General features: G+C 45.4%; 1 protein-coding gene across 1 annotated transcript in view; it reads right to left on the bottom strand.

Moving 5' to 3' along the window:
• The window catches only part of LOC142075099 (E3 ubiquitin-protein ligase RNF38-like), a 342,549-nt gene that overhangs the window by 45,948 nt on the left and 280,517 nt on the right, over positions 1-16,084 (bottom strand). The window contains exon 4 of the mRNA XM_075136117.1: positions 6,716-6,929. Within this exon, the coding sequence (XP_074992218.1) occupies positions 6,716-6,929 (214 nt within the window). The remainder of the gene's footprint in view (positions 1-6,715; positions 6,930-16,084) is intronic.

The following is a 16,084-nucleotide window of genomic DNA, read 5'->3' as shown; positions in this document are numbered from 1 at the left end:
ATCTTTTTCTCTCTTCCTCTGCATCTGTGTGCGTGTCTCTCTCTGTCTCGCTCTGCGTTTGTGTGTGTGCGTCTCTGTCTCTGTTCCTCTGCATGCGTGCACACTTCTCTGTCTCTCTTCCTCTGTCTGTGTGTATGCTCATCTCTCTCAGAGTCTGAGTCTGCATGTGTCTCTGTGCACATGAATCTCTCTTTCTCTCCTCCTCTGCCTCTGTGCGTGTGCATGTCTCTGTGTCTGTGTGTGTCTCTCTTCCTCCTCGTCTGTGTGCAGTCGCTTCTCTCTGTATCTATGTATATGCAGGTGTCTGTGTCTCTCTACTGCTATGTCTGTGCACGTGCACGCCTGTTTGTCTCTCTGTCTTTCTCTGTGTCTGAACATGTGCACGTGTCTCTGTGTCTGTGTGCATGTGCTTCTGTCTCTCTTCCTCTGCATCTGTGCGCGCGCCTCCCTGTTTCTCTCTGTGTCTGTGTGTGCTCCAGTCTGTGTATGTGTGTGCGTGTCTTTCTATCTCTCCTCCTTTGCATGTGTGTACGCATCTCTGTGCACGCGCATCTCTCTTCCTCAGCATCTGTGTGTGCACAAGTCTCTCTCTCTGTCTTAATGTGCACACGTCTCTCCACATCTTTGTGCATGCACACCTGTCTATTTTCCTCTGCATCTGCATGCATGTCTCTCTCTCTGCATCTGTGTGCTCCCGTCTATGTCTATGCACATGCATGTCTCTGTCTCACTCTCTGTCTCTCTCTTCCTCTGTATCTGTACGCACGCACATCTCTGTTCCTCTTCCTCTGCGTCTGTGTGCACTCGTCTCTCTGTCTCTCTGCCTGCCTCTGTCTGCGTCTGTGCATGCCCGTGACTCTCTCTCTTCCTCTACATTTGCCTGTGCACGCACATATGTCTCAGTCTCTCTCTTTGTCTGTCTCTCTCTGCGTCTGTGTGTGCTCCCATCTGTGTCTGTGTGTGCGCATGCATGTCTCTCTATTCCTCTGTCCGTGCACGCCCCCATCTTTGTTTCTCTTCCTCTTCCTTCCTTTAAGATCATCAAGTCCAACCGTAAACCTAACACTGCCAAGTCCACCATGTCCATAAGTGCCACATCTACACGTCTTTTAAATACCTCCAGGGATGGTGACTCAACCACTTCCCTGGGCAGCCTGTTCCAAGGCTTCATAACCCTTTCAGTGAAGAAATTTTTCCTAATATCCAATCTAAACCTCCCTTGGCGCAACTTGAGGCCGTTTCCTCTCGTCCTATCACTTGCTACTTGGGAGAAGAGACCGACACCCACCTTGTTGCAACCTCCTTTCAGGTAGTTGTAGAGCACGATGAGGTCTCCCCTCAGCCTCCTCTTCTCCAGACTAAACAGTCCCAGTTCCCTCAGCCGCTCCTCATAAGACTTGCTCTCCAGGCACTTCACCAGCTTCGTTGCCCTCCTCTGGACACGCTCCAGCACCTCAATGTCCTTCTTGTAGTGAGGGGCCCAAAACGGAACACAGTATTCGAGGTGCGGCCTCACCAGTGCCGAGTACAGGGGCACGATCACTTCCCTAGTCCTGCTGGCCACACTATTTCTGATACAGGCCAGGATGCCGTTGGCCTTCTTGGCCACCTGGGCACACTGCCGGCTCATGTTCAGCCGGCTGTCAACCAGCACCCCCAGGTCCTTTTCCTCTGGGCAACTTTCCAGCCACTCTTCCCCAAGCCTGTAGCGTTGCATGGGGTTGTTGTGGCCGAAGTGCAGGACCCGGCACTTGGCCTTGTTGAATCTCATACAGTTGGCCGCAGTCCATTGATCCAGCCTGTCCAGATCCCTCTGCAGAGCCTTCCTACCCTCGAGCAGATCAACACTCCCGCCCAACTTGGTGTCGTCTGCAAACTTACTGAGGGAGCACTCGATCCCCTCATCCAGATCATTGAGAAAGATATTAAACAGAACTGGCCCCAAAACTGAGCCCTGGGGAACACCGCTCGTGACAGGCCACCAACTGGATTTAACTCCATTCACCCCAACTCTTTGGGCCTGGCCATCCAGCCAGTTTTTCACCCAGCAAAGTGTACGTCTTTCCAAGCCATGAGTAGCCAGTTTCTCCAAGAGAATGCTGTGGGAAACGGTGTCAAAGGCTTTACTAAAGTCCAGGTAAACAACATCCACAGCCTTTCCCTCATCCACTAGGCGGGTCACCTTGTCATAGAAGGAGATCAGGTTGGTCAAGCAGGACCTGCCTTTCATAAACCCATGCTGACTGGGCCTGATCCCCTGTTTGTCCCATACGTGCCGTGTGATGGCGCTCAAGATGATCTGCTCCATAACCTTCCCCGGCACCGAGGTCAAACTGACAGGCCTGTAGTTCCCTGATAAAGGATTGAAAGTGGCTTGGTGAGCACTTCCGCCAGCTCCCTCAGTACCCTTGGGTGGATCCCATCTGGCCCCATAGTCTTGTGTGTGTCTAAGTGGTGTAGCAGGTCGCTAACCATTTCCCCTTGGATTATGGGGGCTTCATTCTGCTCCCTGTCCCTGTCTTCCAGCTCAGGGGGCTGGGTACCCTGAGAACAACTGGTCTTACTATTAAAGACTGAGGCAAAGAAGGCATTAAGTGTCTCAGCCTTTTCCTCATCCTTTGTCACTATGTTTCTCCCCGCATCTAATAAAGGATGGAGATTCTCCTTAGCCCATCCTTTTCTTGTGAATGTATTTATAGAAACATTTTTTTATTGTCTTTTACGGCAGTAGCCAGATTAAGTTCTAGTTGGGCTTTGGCCCTTCTAATTTTCTCCCTGCATAACCTCATGGCATCCTTGTAGTCCTCCTGAGTTGCCTGCCCCTTCTTCCAAAGGTCATAAACTCTCTTTGTTTTCCTGAGTTCCAGCCACAGCTCTCTGTTCAGCCAGGCCGGTCTTCTTCCCCGCCGGCTCGTCCTTCGGCACATGGGGACGGCCTGCTCCTGTGCCTTTAAGATTTCCTTCTTGAAGAATGTCCAGCCTTCTTGGACTCCTTTGCCCTTCAGAAGAATGCCTCCCAAGGGACTCTGTCAACCAGGCCCCTAAACAGGTCAAAGTCTGCCCTCCGGAAGTCCAAGCTAGCAGTTCTGCTAACCACATTCCTTACTTCTCCAAGAATCAAAACCTCTATCATTTCATGATTGCTATGCCCAAGACGGCCTCCAACCATCACATCACCCACAAGTCCTTCTCTGTTCGCAAACAACAGGTCCAGTGGGGCACCTTCCCTAGTTGGCTCACTCACCAACTGTGTCAGGAAGTTACCTTCCACACACTCCAGGAACCTCCTAGACTGTTTCCTCTCTGCTGTATTGTATTTCCAGCAGACTTCTGGTAAGTTGAAGTCCCCCATGAGAACAAGGGCTAGCGAACGTGAGACTTCTCCCAGCTGCTTCTAAGAATATTTCACCTGCCTCTTCATCCTGGTTGGGTGGTCTATAACAGACTCCCACCATGATATCTGCCTTGTTGGCCTTTCCCCTGACTCTTACCCATAAACACTCGACCCTTTCATCACCATCATCAAGCTCTAGATGGTCAAAACACTCCCTAACATTCCTTGCCTATCCCTTCGGAAGAGTTTATAGCCATCCATTGCAGCACTCCAGTCGTGTGAGTCATCCCACCATGTTTCCGTGATTGCAACTATGTCATAGCTTTCCATCTGCACAATGGCTTCCAACTTCTCCTGTTTGTTGCCCATGCTGCGTGCATTGGTGTAGATGCGCTTCGGTTGGGCTATTGATCCTGCCACCTTTTTTGGAGGAGAAGCCCTGATTCCTATGTGACTGTTCTCAAGTGCTTCCGTGGTTTCTAACACATCAAGAACCCTTGCATCTTTGCTGCCACATGGATCTCCATCCCCTACCTCCACTGACATGGCAGACCGAAGGACCTCGCTAGCACACCATCCCTCAAACATTGGCGTGCCTCTGCCAGGCTTATCTCTAGGGAGCTTGGTTTTATCCCTTTCCCCCTTCAAATCTAATTTAAAGCTCTTTCAATGAGCCCTGCTAATTCCTGCGCAAAGATCCTTTTCCCCCTTTGGGACTGTCGTGGTTTAACCCTAGCCAGCAACTAAGCACCACACAGCTGCTCGCTCACCCCGCCCCCATCTGGTAGGATGGCGGAGAGAATCGGGAAGGTAAAAGTGGGAAAACTCATGGGTTGAGATAAAAACAGTTTAATAATTGAAATAAACCAAAGTAGAACAGTAGTAATGACAATAACAACAACAATAATAGAATATACAAAGCAGGCGATGCATAATGCAACTGCTCACCACCCGCAGACCGATGCCCCAGCCCGTCCCCGAGCTGCGATTCCCTCCGTTCCCGGACCATGCCTCCTAGTTTATATACTGAGCATGACGTCATATGGTATGGAATACCACATTGGCCAGCTGGGCTAGCTGTCCCAGCTATGCTCCCTCCCAGCTTCTTGTGCACCTGACAGAGCATGGGAAGCTGAAGAGTCCTTGACTAGTGTAAGCACCACTTAGCAACAACTAATACATCAATGCGCCATGAACATTCTTCTCATACCAAACCCAAAACACAGCACTAGAAAGAAAATTAACTCTATCCCAGCTGGAACCAGGACAGAGATAGGTGTACCCCATCTGCCAGCAGGCCTGGTGTCGTGTAGACTGACCCATGATCAAAAAACCCAAAATTCTGCCAGTGACACCAGTCACGGAGCCAGGTATTGATCATCTGTGTCTTCCTGTTTCTTCCAACAGCATTCTCTGCAACTGGAAGGATAGAGAACACTACTTGTGCTCCTGATCCCTTAACCAGTCATCCCAAGGCCCTGAAGTCTCTCTTGATTGACCTCAGACTTCTTATTGCAACTTCATCGCTGCCTACCTGAAAAATCAATAATGGATAATAATCTGAGGGCCGTACCAGGGTAGGAAGTTTTCTTGTAACATCTTTAACCCGGGCCCAAGGGAGGCTGCAGACTTCCCCAAGAAGTGGGTCCCATCTGCATATTGGGCCTTCTGTTCCCCTCAGGAGTCTCCTATGACAATGACCCATCTTTTTTTCTTTATGGAAGCGGTTTTGACGCAGGGTGTAGGCCGACTTAACCTTGGCGACACCACCAACCTAGATGAACCATCGTCCTCGTCATTGTTCGGTTCCACTTGCAGAACCTCATACCCATTATGCAAGGGCACCTGGGAAGGTGGGGTATCACGGAGGAGATGCGCCTGCTGCTCCAGGCAGGAACTTGTCGCCATTGCCCCCTATCCCTTAAGTCACTGCGTTCAGCCAGGTGGAGAGAGGATAGAGAATCCTCCGTATCATGCATCCTGCCTGCCTGACAGGCCTGTCCCAGGGAAGGTAGGGTGCGATTCCAGTAATCTATCTCTCTCTCGGACTCCCTGATACTCCTCAACCTACTCACATCCTCCCGGAGCTCTGTCACTAAGCTGAGGAGTTCCTCTACCTGGGTGCACCTCCCACAGGTGTACTCACTACAGCCGTACGGTACTGGTATAAGAGTAGGGCACGCCCTGCAGCCTGACGCCTGGGTGGTAGCATGTTCCCTTTTTAGCTCTGTCTGGGAAGCTGCGTCAGTTGCGGCGGGTGCAGAGTTTAGAGAGGCCATGGCCTTCTGCCAGGTAGATACCTTTTCTCCCTGGTCAAGCTGCCAGAGCTACAGCGCCCTTCTGGTGCACCCTTCCGCCTGAACTGCCGCGCGAACTGCCGCGCCACGCCCTTGCTAACGCGCCATGCCCTGTTTGCCTGCCCTGGTTGCTAGCGGTCCCTAGGGGCTTCTTTTATACATGTGGGGGGGCTTGGCTGCCGTTGCTCCTGGCCCCGCCCAGGTCTTGTCAGCCACTGTTGTGCGAGCTGCGGGCTCCTGTTGAGTCTCTTGGCTCCCCCTGAGGTTTCCCCGGTTCAGGAAACCCCCCTGTACATCGCACTAGAATGACCAGCTCTGTCCCCAGTTAATGAATGTAACTGCATAGCAACAAACACACTTGGGCTGCAGTCTACTGATTTGAACAAGAAAAGGCTATATCAAGAGGACAATTTCCTTTAAAGAGCCTCTATTATGGAGTCCTACTCCTCTTCCTGTCTCAGGGAAGACCTAACTTATTTTTCTGGACTAACTGCAAATCTCATTTTCTCATGCCATTTAAGGAGCTGGTTGAGGCTAGAATGAGTAATTTAGTGGTGAGATGATATTATCATGAGTTTTGCTGTTAGGTAAGCAATTACATGCATTGTGAATTCTATTTTTAAAGAATATATTTAAACTATGTAAAGCACTTTAAGCTAAGGAGAGGTACTTCATATGCAATGAAGTAAAATACATTATTACCATAGCATATCTTAAACTAAATTAACTTCAGAAGCAGAAGAGTCACATTTCAAAGGTGGGATGCAGAGATCTTCAGAAGTGTGCCAACACACACTGACAGACTGTTGACTTTCACTCTTCTCTATTAGAGTCTAGATTTTTTTTTTTTTCTGAAGTAACAAATGTATCAATGTTTTCACTGAATGCTGCAGCTCTCTATAGACTGATACTACTCAGAAGAAAAAAAGAAAAAAACCGCTCTACAAGAGGACTAATAGGAGTTAGTGTTATGTGACCTCCATTGCCAGCTAATTTGTCAAGGAGAGTTCATTCATTTGCTCTCTTCGGAGAGGAATACACAGAGTTTAAGACATTTGCATCCATGTTCTCAACACACTCTTACCTGATCATGAATGTCAACCATCACTGTGTTCTGCTGTGGCGGGTGAGCAGCTGGGTGCAACATACGGTGGGATATATTTGGAGGGTTAAAGGCTTGGGGCTCTTCTATCGCTTGCTGCTGTCCATAGGAGAGATGGTGATAGTTTTCATCTTGGCTAACAGAATTGTGTCGAGACAAGCGATCCCTTCTTGTTCTCTGACGGCGAACTGGAGGACTAAAAACACATAAAGAAAAAGATGAAAGATCACATTAAGAAAGGTTTGTGGCACTTCTTATAACTAGAAGCACAAAGAACTCAATAGTAAGGATATTTTTACACTGGAAAGTTTTGCTAGGCCAGGTATGTTAGCTTGTCATACAATCTCTCATTGAGAAAATTTCTGAAAGCCCTAGCATAGATGCTTATTTCAGCATGAGTGCTTGAGCATAGCTTAATACAAGAGAAGAAACCAGAAGATGCATTTTTACAGAAATATTACCTTCACAAAACTTGTTAAAAAGACATTTGAGCACTTGATTCACAGAATGGTTGAGGTTGAAAGGGACCTCTGGAAGTCATCTAGTCAAACCCCCTTGCTCAAGCAGGGCCACCAAGAGCCGGTTGCCCAGGACCATGTCCAGATGGCTTTTGAATATCTCCAGGGAGGGAGACTCCACAATCTCTCTGGGCAACCTGTTCCAGTGCTCGGTCATCCTCACAGTAAAAAAGTCTTTCCTGATGTTCAGATGGAACCTCCTGTGTTTCACTTTGTGCCCATTGCCTCTTGTCCTGTCACTGGGCACCACTGAAAAGAGCCTGGCTCCATCTTCTTTGCACCCTCCCTTCAGGTATTTATATACATTGATAAGATGCCCCCCGAGCCTTCTCTTCTCCAGGCTAAACAGTTCCAGCTCTCTCAGCCTTTCCTCATAGAAGAGATGCTCCACTCCCTTTAAACCATCCTTGTGGCCCTTCTTTGAACTCTCTCCAGTATGTCCGTGTTTCTCTTGTACTGGGGAGCCCAGAACTGGACACAGGACTCCAGGTGCGGCCTCACCAGTGCTGAGTAGAGGGGAAGGATACCTCCGTCAACCTGTGACACCCTGCCACTTGACCATTATTGTAGGCCTAGACAGACTGCCCCTTGACCTTGGAAGCATAGGCAGAGTCCTGCCCACATTCCATATAAAGTTTGAATCTCTCAAATCACACTACCATTGGTGGAGTCAAGGGGTGGTGTGACTCTCACCCCCATTCAAAAGGCATTTGCATGATTGGCTGTTCCTCCCAGATGACCCGGACACCAAATGTTCCTGGCAGTCCACCAGAGCCATGGCATTGCTTATAATAATGTGTTTGCTATCAGTGATCTGGTGAGTCACCGTATGGGTGCGTCATTCTATTGGATCTGTCTGGGATGCAGTTAACTTTCCCCATAGCAGCCCTCATTTGTAGCTAGAAAGGTGTTGATAACACACCAGTGTTTTGGCTACTGCTGAGCAGTGCTCACACAGCACCAAGGCTGTCTCTCCAACCCCAACCCCCCCACAAAGGCCAGTAGGCTGGGTGTGGGCAGGGCAGCTGACCTAAACTGACCAAAGAGATATTCCATACCATATGACGTTGTGCTCAGCAATAAAAGCTAAGAGAAAGGAGGAGGAGGGGGGGCATTCGCTATTAAGGCGTTTGACTTCCAAAGCAACTGCTATGAGTACTGAGGCCCTACTTTTCAGGAAGTGGGTGGACATCGCCTGCTGATGGGAAGTAGAGAATAATTTGCTTGTTTTTTTTCCTTTGCTTCCACACATGGCCTTTGCATTTCTTTATTAAACTGCCTTTATCTCAACTCACGAGTTTTTCATCTGATTTTCTTCTGTCCCTGTCCCACTGAGGAGGTGAGTGAGAGAGCAGCTTGGTGGGCACCTGGCAGCCGGTCAAGGTTAACTCACCACAGTCGTTGCTCATCTTTCCTACTGCCTCAATAAAGCTTTGTTTTATAACATGTTGTCAGACTCCATTACTGTTCAGACCACAACCTGCTGGCAACACTCCTCCTAATGCAGCCCAGGTTAGTATTGGTCTTCTTTGCCACAAGGGCACATTGCTGGCTCATGTTCAACTTGGTGTCCACCAGGACCCCCAGGTCCTTTTCTGCCGAGCTGCTTTCCAGCCATTCAGCCCCCAGCATGTACTGGTGCATGGGGTTATTCCTCCCCAGGTGCAGGACTTTGCACTTCCCCTTGTTGAACTAAAGGTTCAATAACCCTAAACCCTCTTGTTTTAGGGTTCAGCAACCCTAAAAACAAGAATGCAAATTTCAGTAGACTTCCACATATTTACATTACTTGTGTGCTTCACAAAAATTATCTTTAGAGGCTCCTAATGAGTTGCAACTGTGGTAATATTTCTATTTTACAATTGGTGACTGGCATTTAAACCAACTGAAGCTTGCACATCTGCTTATTTTGAGTAAGCAATTTAGAGACTTGGGATTTGACAATGTACTCATGAGGCACACAATTAATAACTTGTCCATAAAAAAAAGTTTGGATGAAGTGACTTACATGGCATTTCTCATAAATTTTGCAGTAGAACAAACTAAGTAGAGACCATCCCACAGTGCCCCACTTGATTCCACAACATACCTTCCAATCTCCACAAATAAATAAATTATCCATTGCATGTAGAATCGTTCAAGTTATGGGATTTAGTGCTACCCTGGGTACAGGCTTAATGAGCCAAACTGCAGGAAAGAAACAGAAGGGGTCTGCGAACACTAGAGCACATCCTTTCCAACATGGCCTGGAACAGAATGCAAGATTCTCAGCTTTCATCGTTCCTTTTGCTATCATCAAACAACCCTGAAACCTATTGGCAACTCACTACATAACCCTGACGTTTCTCAAGCTGCACCCAGTTTCGCTACTGAAGGGGTGGGGAGAAGGAGAAGGATACTACCACAGTTGTTCAGATGCTATTGTGATTGTATCATAATCTGTCTTAGATTACTCATAGTCATAGATTGTATCATTGTCCCTCTCTGCATTGTCCCTCTCTGTATGATCTACCTGTTCAGTGTTTTGCATTAGGACAATTTTCTTTCCTCAGTGTGATTCTAATCCTAGAGCAGATAATACTTAAGGCAGTAGACATTCTTTTTTACTTGGAATATTCTAATTATAGCTTTAAAGCTGCTATTTCCTACTAAAAAAAAAAAAAGAGACTTCTGATGCATATGCATGCTCCGAATGCTTTTAACATAAAATATATATGCAAGGACTTATGTTTACAAGAATTGTAGGAGGGAAGGAGAGTTACCAATGAATGTCCTAATTGCTTGGAAGAGCAATTAAGCAAATTCCCTAATTATGATCAGCACTGATCCTCAGACAGAGTAGCTTCTTTTAAGACTACTTCTAGAAAGAGAGAGGTAGAAGTAGAAGGGTGTAGGGCTGGGTTTTTGGCATTGCTTCTGGGGTGTTTTTTTTCCTCCAGTTGGGCAGAACAAAATTCTCTGAAAGCAGCAAAATTGGAAACAAAAGATTCTTTTACTATGTAGAGCTACTAAAAAAAAATCATTTAGCAAAACTCAGAGTATCCAGATACACAGCTCTAAAAGCTTTCTAATTTTCTAATTTATTGTGAATGACTCAGGAAGAGTAGTCAGAACTGCATCTAAATTATTAAATACCTATATTGAAGTTGCACTTCAACTTTTTTCTTCCAAACACTGTGCTAGATGTTGTACAAAACCAGTAAGCGGCAGTCCCTGGCACCCAAAATCATTTACAGTCTAAAAAAGGTGATGTGTCCAGCTGAGTTAAAGTGGGTCAGATGGAAGCAGACAGAAGAACACATAGTGAGTATGATCTTTAGGCAGGAACAGCCATCACAAGCTGTCCATAACTGAAGAGCCTTGATGTCAGCTTTCTCTAAGGTAATTTCTTTGAAGCAGCAACTTTTTGAATGCCCTTACTCTTTTGAACTGAAATTACTATTATGGCAAAGAAGAAAGGAAGAACAAGTGGAAAATGCAGCATAGCATAGCAAAGGGACAGAAGTCCCCACTTTCCAGTGATTGGTAGAAAGAAAATGGAGTTGTACTTTTTGGTTCCACACATGCAACTGTTGTGCTTACAATACAAAAAACTTCTGAATCAAAGGACAATAAAATTAGGACAGCATCTTCTACAGATTCAAATTAAAAAGCAGAACAAAAGAGAATGTCTTCAAATTTTATTTTTTAGTGTTTAGTATAAGACTTACTTGCCAGCTGTCCAAAGTAAAAGAGCTTCAGAACAGTCTCCAGTCAGAGCAAACAGAATTTGTCCTACGGCAAGGAATGGATGTGGTGATGGAGAACCAACATGGACATTGGAATGTACAACTTGGACATTGGAATGTACAACTGACTTGGAATATACATTCTCAAGAAGAAAGGCAACTTGACCTCACTTATAAGCAGTATTATGTAAAACTCTATTAAGGCTATCTTCTTAATGCAATATGTATTTGCTTATCATGAATCTGAAAATCCCAAGTGAAAATAGGACCTCATTTTACCAGGCATGGTACAGAAACCTCTGACCATAAGAGCTTATAGTATAAAGAGTAATCCAAATAATAGAAAAAAAAAATCCAGATAATAAAGACCCTACAGAAATCCACTGCAAAACATGGCAAAGATGCAGGCTGTGTCTACATTAGCAAGAAGTGTGGACCAATAGTAATGAATCTATACAGCAAACCAGTTGGCAATGAGTACCCGATATCCACCTGTCCTGGTTTCGGCTGGGATAGAGTTAAATTTCTTCCTAGTGCTGTGTTTTGGATTTAGTATGAGAAGAATGTTGATAACACACTGATGTTTTCAGTTGTTGCTAAGTACCCTGCTAGTCCTTAGGGACATGGTTTAGTGCCTTAGGGACATGGTTTAGTGGACATGGTGTGTTGGGTTGACGGTTGGACACGATGATCTTAGAGGTCTTTTCCAACCTGTATGATTCTATGATTCTATGATTTAGTCAAGGACTTTTCAGCTTCCCATGCTCTGCCAAGTGCACAAGAAGCTGGGAGGGAGCACAGCCGGGACAGCTAGCCCAGCCATGTGACATCATGCTCAGTATATGAATGGTAGGTGTGTTCCAGGAAGTAGCGATCGCTACTTGGTTATCGGTCGGCACGGGTGGTGAGCAATTGCATTGTGCATCACTCATTTTGTATATTCTATCATTATCATTATTATTTTCCCTTCCTTTTCTGTTCTATTAAACTGTGTTTATCTCAACCCATGAGTTTTCCTCACTCTTACCCTTCTGATTCTCTCCCCGTCCCACTGGGGGTGGGGGGAGTGAGCGAGCGGCTGAGTGGTATTTGGCTGCCTGCCAGGTTAAACCATGACAAGTACGTATACATCAACCCATGGCCACCCCGTCGTACACAAGTTCCACATTTTGCGCTCGATAATCATAAAATCAAACAATAGTTCCACACCACGATTACCCCAGTACCAGAATGTGAGTACGGGTTGTGTGAAAGTGAAATTATACCAACAATTTGATTCTGGTATCTTATAGCAAGATTTCTCGTTGTCTTTAGGTTTAGAAAAATCGGTGTAGTATGTTTTAATTTTGGTGGGTTTTTCATGATAAGCCATTAGCTCTTTCTACCATCCCATTGTATTTAATTCTCATTACTGAAATCCCTTCTTACCAACATTTACAACTTAAACTACATACTTAAACCATCTTTATACCCAACATACAGATTTATACATCCTCATTAACTAATATCCCCTGTCCTTTACAGACAGATATTACTTTCCCATTCCATGGGCTTACTCCACTCCTCCAGATGTTCATAAAAACAGGCTATGACTTGGGCTTCATCTGTCAAGATGGGTGCTCAGGATAGGAGCAGCAGTATGTTTGAGTGTTGGGCACCAACACTGGCTTGGTTTGGGTCATTGTTGCACTTGTCTGGTTCCTTGCGAAACATCGGTTCATGTCATTCCTGCCACATTACTTCCTACAACATACAACTCACATCACAGATTATTTTTCCCCCAAGGTTAAATATCCTTGAGGCACACACTGGGTCTCCCCATCCTTCCGCATTACCCACCAAGTACACCCAGTATTATTATTATTACTATTTTACTTTATTTCAATTACTAAACTGTTCTTACCTCAACCCATGAGTTTTCTTGCTTTTACTCTCCTGTCTGGTTTTCAGACTGGCCAAACCGGTGAATTATATGGGGAGTGGGTTCTGGAGATAATGTGCTGTTTTTCCAAACCTGCTATTACTTCAGAGATTCCAGCTCATGCCACACCAGAAATTGGATACTGCGGGACGTTGGTGATTTTTGAATCAGGAAGTGCAGGGGCTCCGCGGAGTAGATGCGCTATAGCCTCCCGCTTTGTATCAGGGTTTGGTTCGACATTTGAATGAAAGGACCACACGCTGCCGTCCGGCAGATGCCAGGTTCGGCCGTTCAAAACATCGAAACCTAAAATATTCTCATCGTGATCTTTAATTGCAAAGTGAGCAGATAACATGCACTTCTTGCCCGGGAGCCATAAATTAACTTTTGCAGTTTGGCATGTAACACTTGCTCCATTCACTCCAGTGATTTTAACTCTTTGCCGTCCAGGTTGTACACCCAGCTTCTCGGCATCTTGTTGTATTAGTAATGAAATTTGTGCTCCTGTATCTATTAGAAGTTTTACTAATTGCTGTCGAGGGCCAACTCGAATTAAAATATACGGGCCATTATCATTTATCCATTGATAAGATTTCACTTGCCGGACAGGCAGGCCCAGTTGCCGTCCTGGCATTACTCGTTTTTTGATCTCGAATTTTGGGGAAGGAAAGGGCTATTGCTCTTTCTTGGAGCTGGCACCAGAGGAGTTGAAATACGCTCCTTTTCTTCCTGTAACTGTTTTTGCAGCTGCTCAATTTTCAAGGACAGTATTAATTCAGCTGCCTTTCTACCTTCTATTTCTTCTTTTAAGTTCTGCTCCCTTATATTGTTATCCTTCCTATACTGATAAGCAGCTTCTAAATAGGTGCCTAACATTTTGCAAATAATTCCTTTTCCTTTTCCATCTTTTATATGGCCCCTGTCTGCGTTTAGCTGTTTTTCCACAGCTTCCCAATCATGCCAATTATAACAAGCCCAATCATCCGGGAATTTGGGAATCGGACTTATTCCAAGTTTTTGTAAGTAATCATTGATACTTCTTGCCATCCTGCCGACTATGCCAATTTGTCACGAATGAGTGGTTTAGAGGCCGCCCAAAGAATCACTGTTGACGGTATTAGCAGAAAGTGATTTTAATGGAAATTTATAAAAGCGCGACAGCAGAGTTCAATGGCAAGGTTCACTCTATCACTTACTACACGGATGAAGCAAACAAAGGAAAAGAGCATGGGAAACTGAGGAGTCCTTGGCTGGTGTAAACACTACTTAGAAACAACTAAAACATCAGCGTGTTATCAACCTTATTCTCATACTAAATCCAAAACACAGCACTATACCAGCTATTAGCAAGAAAATTAACTCTATCCCAGCTGAAACCAGGGTATCGTGTTAGAATTGAGTTGGGATGATTTATACAGAGGCCGAGAATGAAAAGGTTAAGATGGTCCTGGTTTTTGGGGTTTTTTTTGGTTTCCGGTGCTGGAAACATATAATCACTCAAATATCTGTATTTGCAATTTTGCCAAGATTATGGGATACAACTTTAACTATTTAGCTCCTGTTACAACCCATCAGCTGTTACAATCAAGCTATACATCTTATCAAGATTTACTACCTACCCCCATTGGAATGAATCTTACATTGGTGAGAAAACTGTTACAACATGATGACCTGAGTCAATTGCTAAGATGAATTTGAAAAAACGGACAAAGAACTCTGATTACCGTCCATCATGACGCAGAGAAGATACACCATGTCCTGGAAAGACTGAAGAAAGGTGGAGAACAGCACTAGTGGGATGCCTTATTTGGATGGTCGCCAACAGCAACAGGAACTTTGAATCGAATGTTACATCCGATCGTAATTTTATTAATTTCTGTTGTATTATGCTTGTTGTTGAACATTGTTCTATATGTTAGAGTGTGGAAAATAGCTAGATGGGTGGCACTATTAACAAAACCTCCTCGCATATATAACACTGCTTAACTGCATTTAACAAAACCTTAATAATTAAGTATACCAACCAAAAATTTCCCTCAAATTGCAATTAGAATATGGCATTGATCTGTTTATAGGCACAGAGGCAAGAGGCGACCACACCGCCACTCTGTGATCAAGATGGATTGACTTTAGTCACGGGGTGGATTGTGGTGGTGCATCCCCCACGCCCCTTCTCCTGGGCCACTTGTTGATCTCAAAAATTCCCATGAGACCTTGGCCTTTGTGTACTGAGTCTGATGGTTGAGCGCTCCTTGACCATATCAGAAACTCTGCATGGATGAGGCTGGGAATGTACTCCCACTGCCTGGCCCAGGCACCATCTTATCTGAGTTGTAGCTCAGTTGTAACAACACTGAAACCTTCAGAATTTTAGTCACTACCGCCTTGGACTGTGGTCAGGATGGAAATTTACAGATGACTAAAGTCAATCATCTTGCAGACCTATAAACGGTGGTCCTAAGTGAGACCCTTCGAGCTCTCCTGGACCGCAGCGGGTTGCGCCCAGAGTCTCCCTCTGAGATGAATGCTCCTCAGAGTTTGCAAACTCTCGAGTTTGCGATATTCAGAGGACCGTCGCCGGCTGGCACGGGACCTGGGCTGCAATACTCCTCGAGACTCAACCATTCACCCACTGAGAAATGCCAAGACATTTTAAGTGAGTATTTCACTGAACTCGAGGGGGATTTTTAACAGGTATATCTTTGTATATTTATCCATCTTTGCATCCGTGTGCGTGTGTGTGTGAATTGATGGAAGTATCTGCTAGCAAATATAGTCTGCTAAAATCTTATGATCTATCTTAAGATTGTAAATGAACCTTAGACTGCTGCTAAATGCATATAATCCCTTAGACATATACCATTGACCAAGTCTGGGACTAGGGGTAGATCTAGCCGGGTCTACTCTGAACCTCGTGACTCAACGGGAGGGTCTTCCTTAACCTTTTCGTTCTCGGCCTCTGTATAAATCATCCCAACTCAATTCTAACACGATACCCTGATTTCGGCTGGGATAAGGTTAATTTTCTTGCTAATAGCTGGTATAGTGCTGTGTTTTGGATTTAGTATGAGAATAATGTTGATAACACACTGATGTTTTAGTTGTTGCTAAGTAGTGTTTACGCCAGCCAAGGACTCCTCAGTTTCCCATGCTCTTTTCCTTTGTATGCTTCATCCATGTAGTA

Source organism: Calonectris borealis, chromosome W, assembly GCF_964195595.1.
Source record: "Calonectris borealis chromosome W, bCalBor7.hap1.2, whole genome shotgun sequence".
Taxonomy (NCBI): domain Eukaryota; kingdom Metazoa; phylum Chordata; class Aves; order Procellariiformes; family Procellariidae; genus Calonectris; species Calonectris borealis.
The sequence above is the reverse complement of the archived record's forward strand: the minus strand, read 5'-3'. Positions and strand labels throughout refer to the sequence as shown.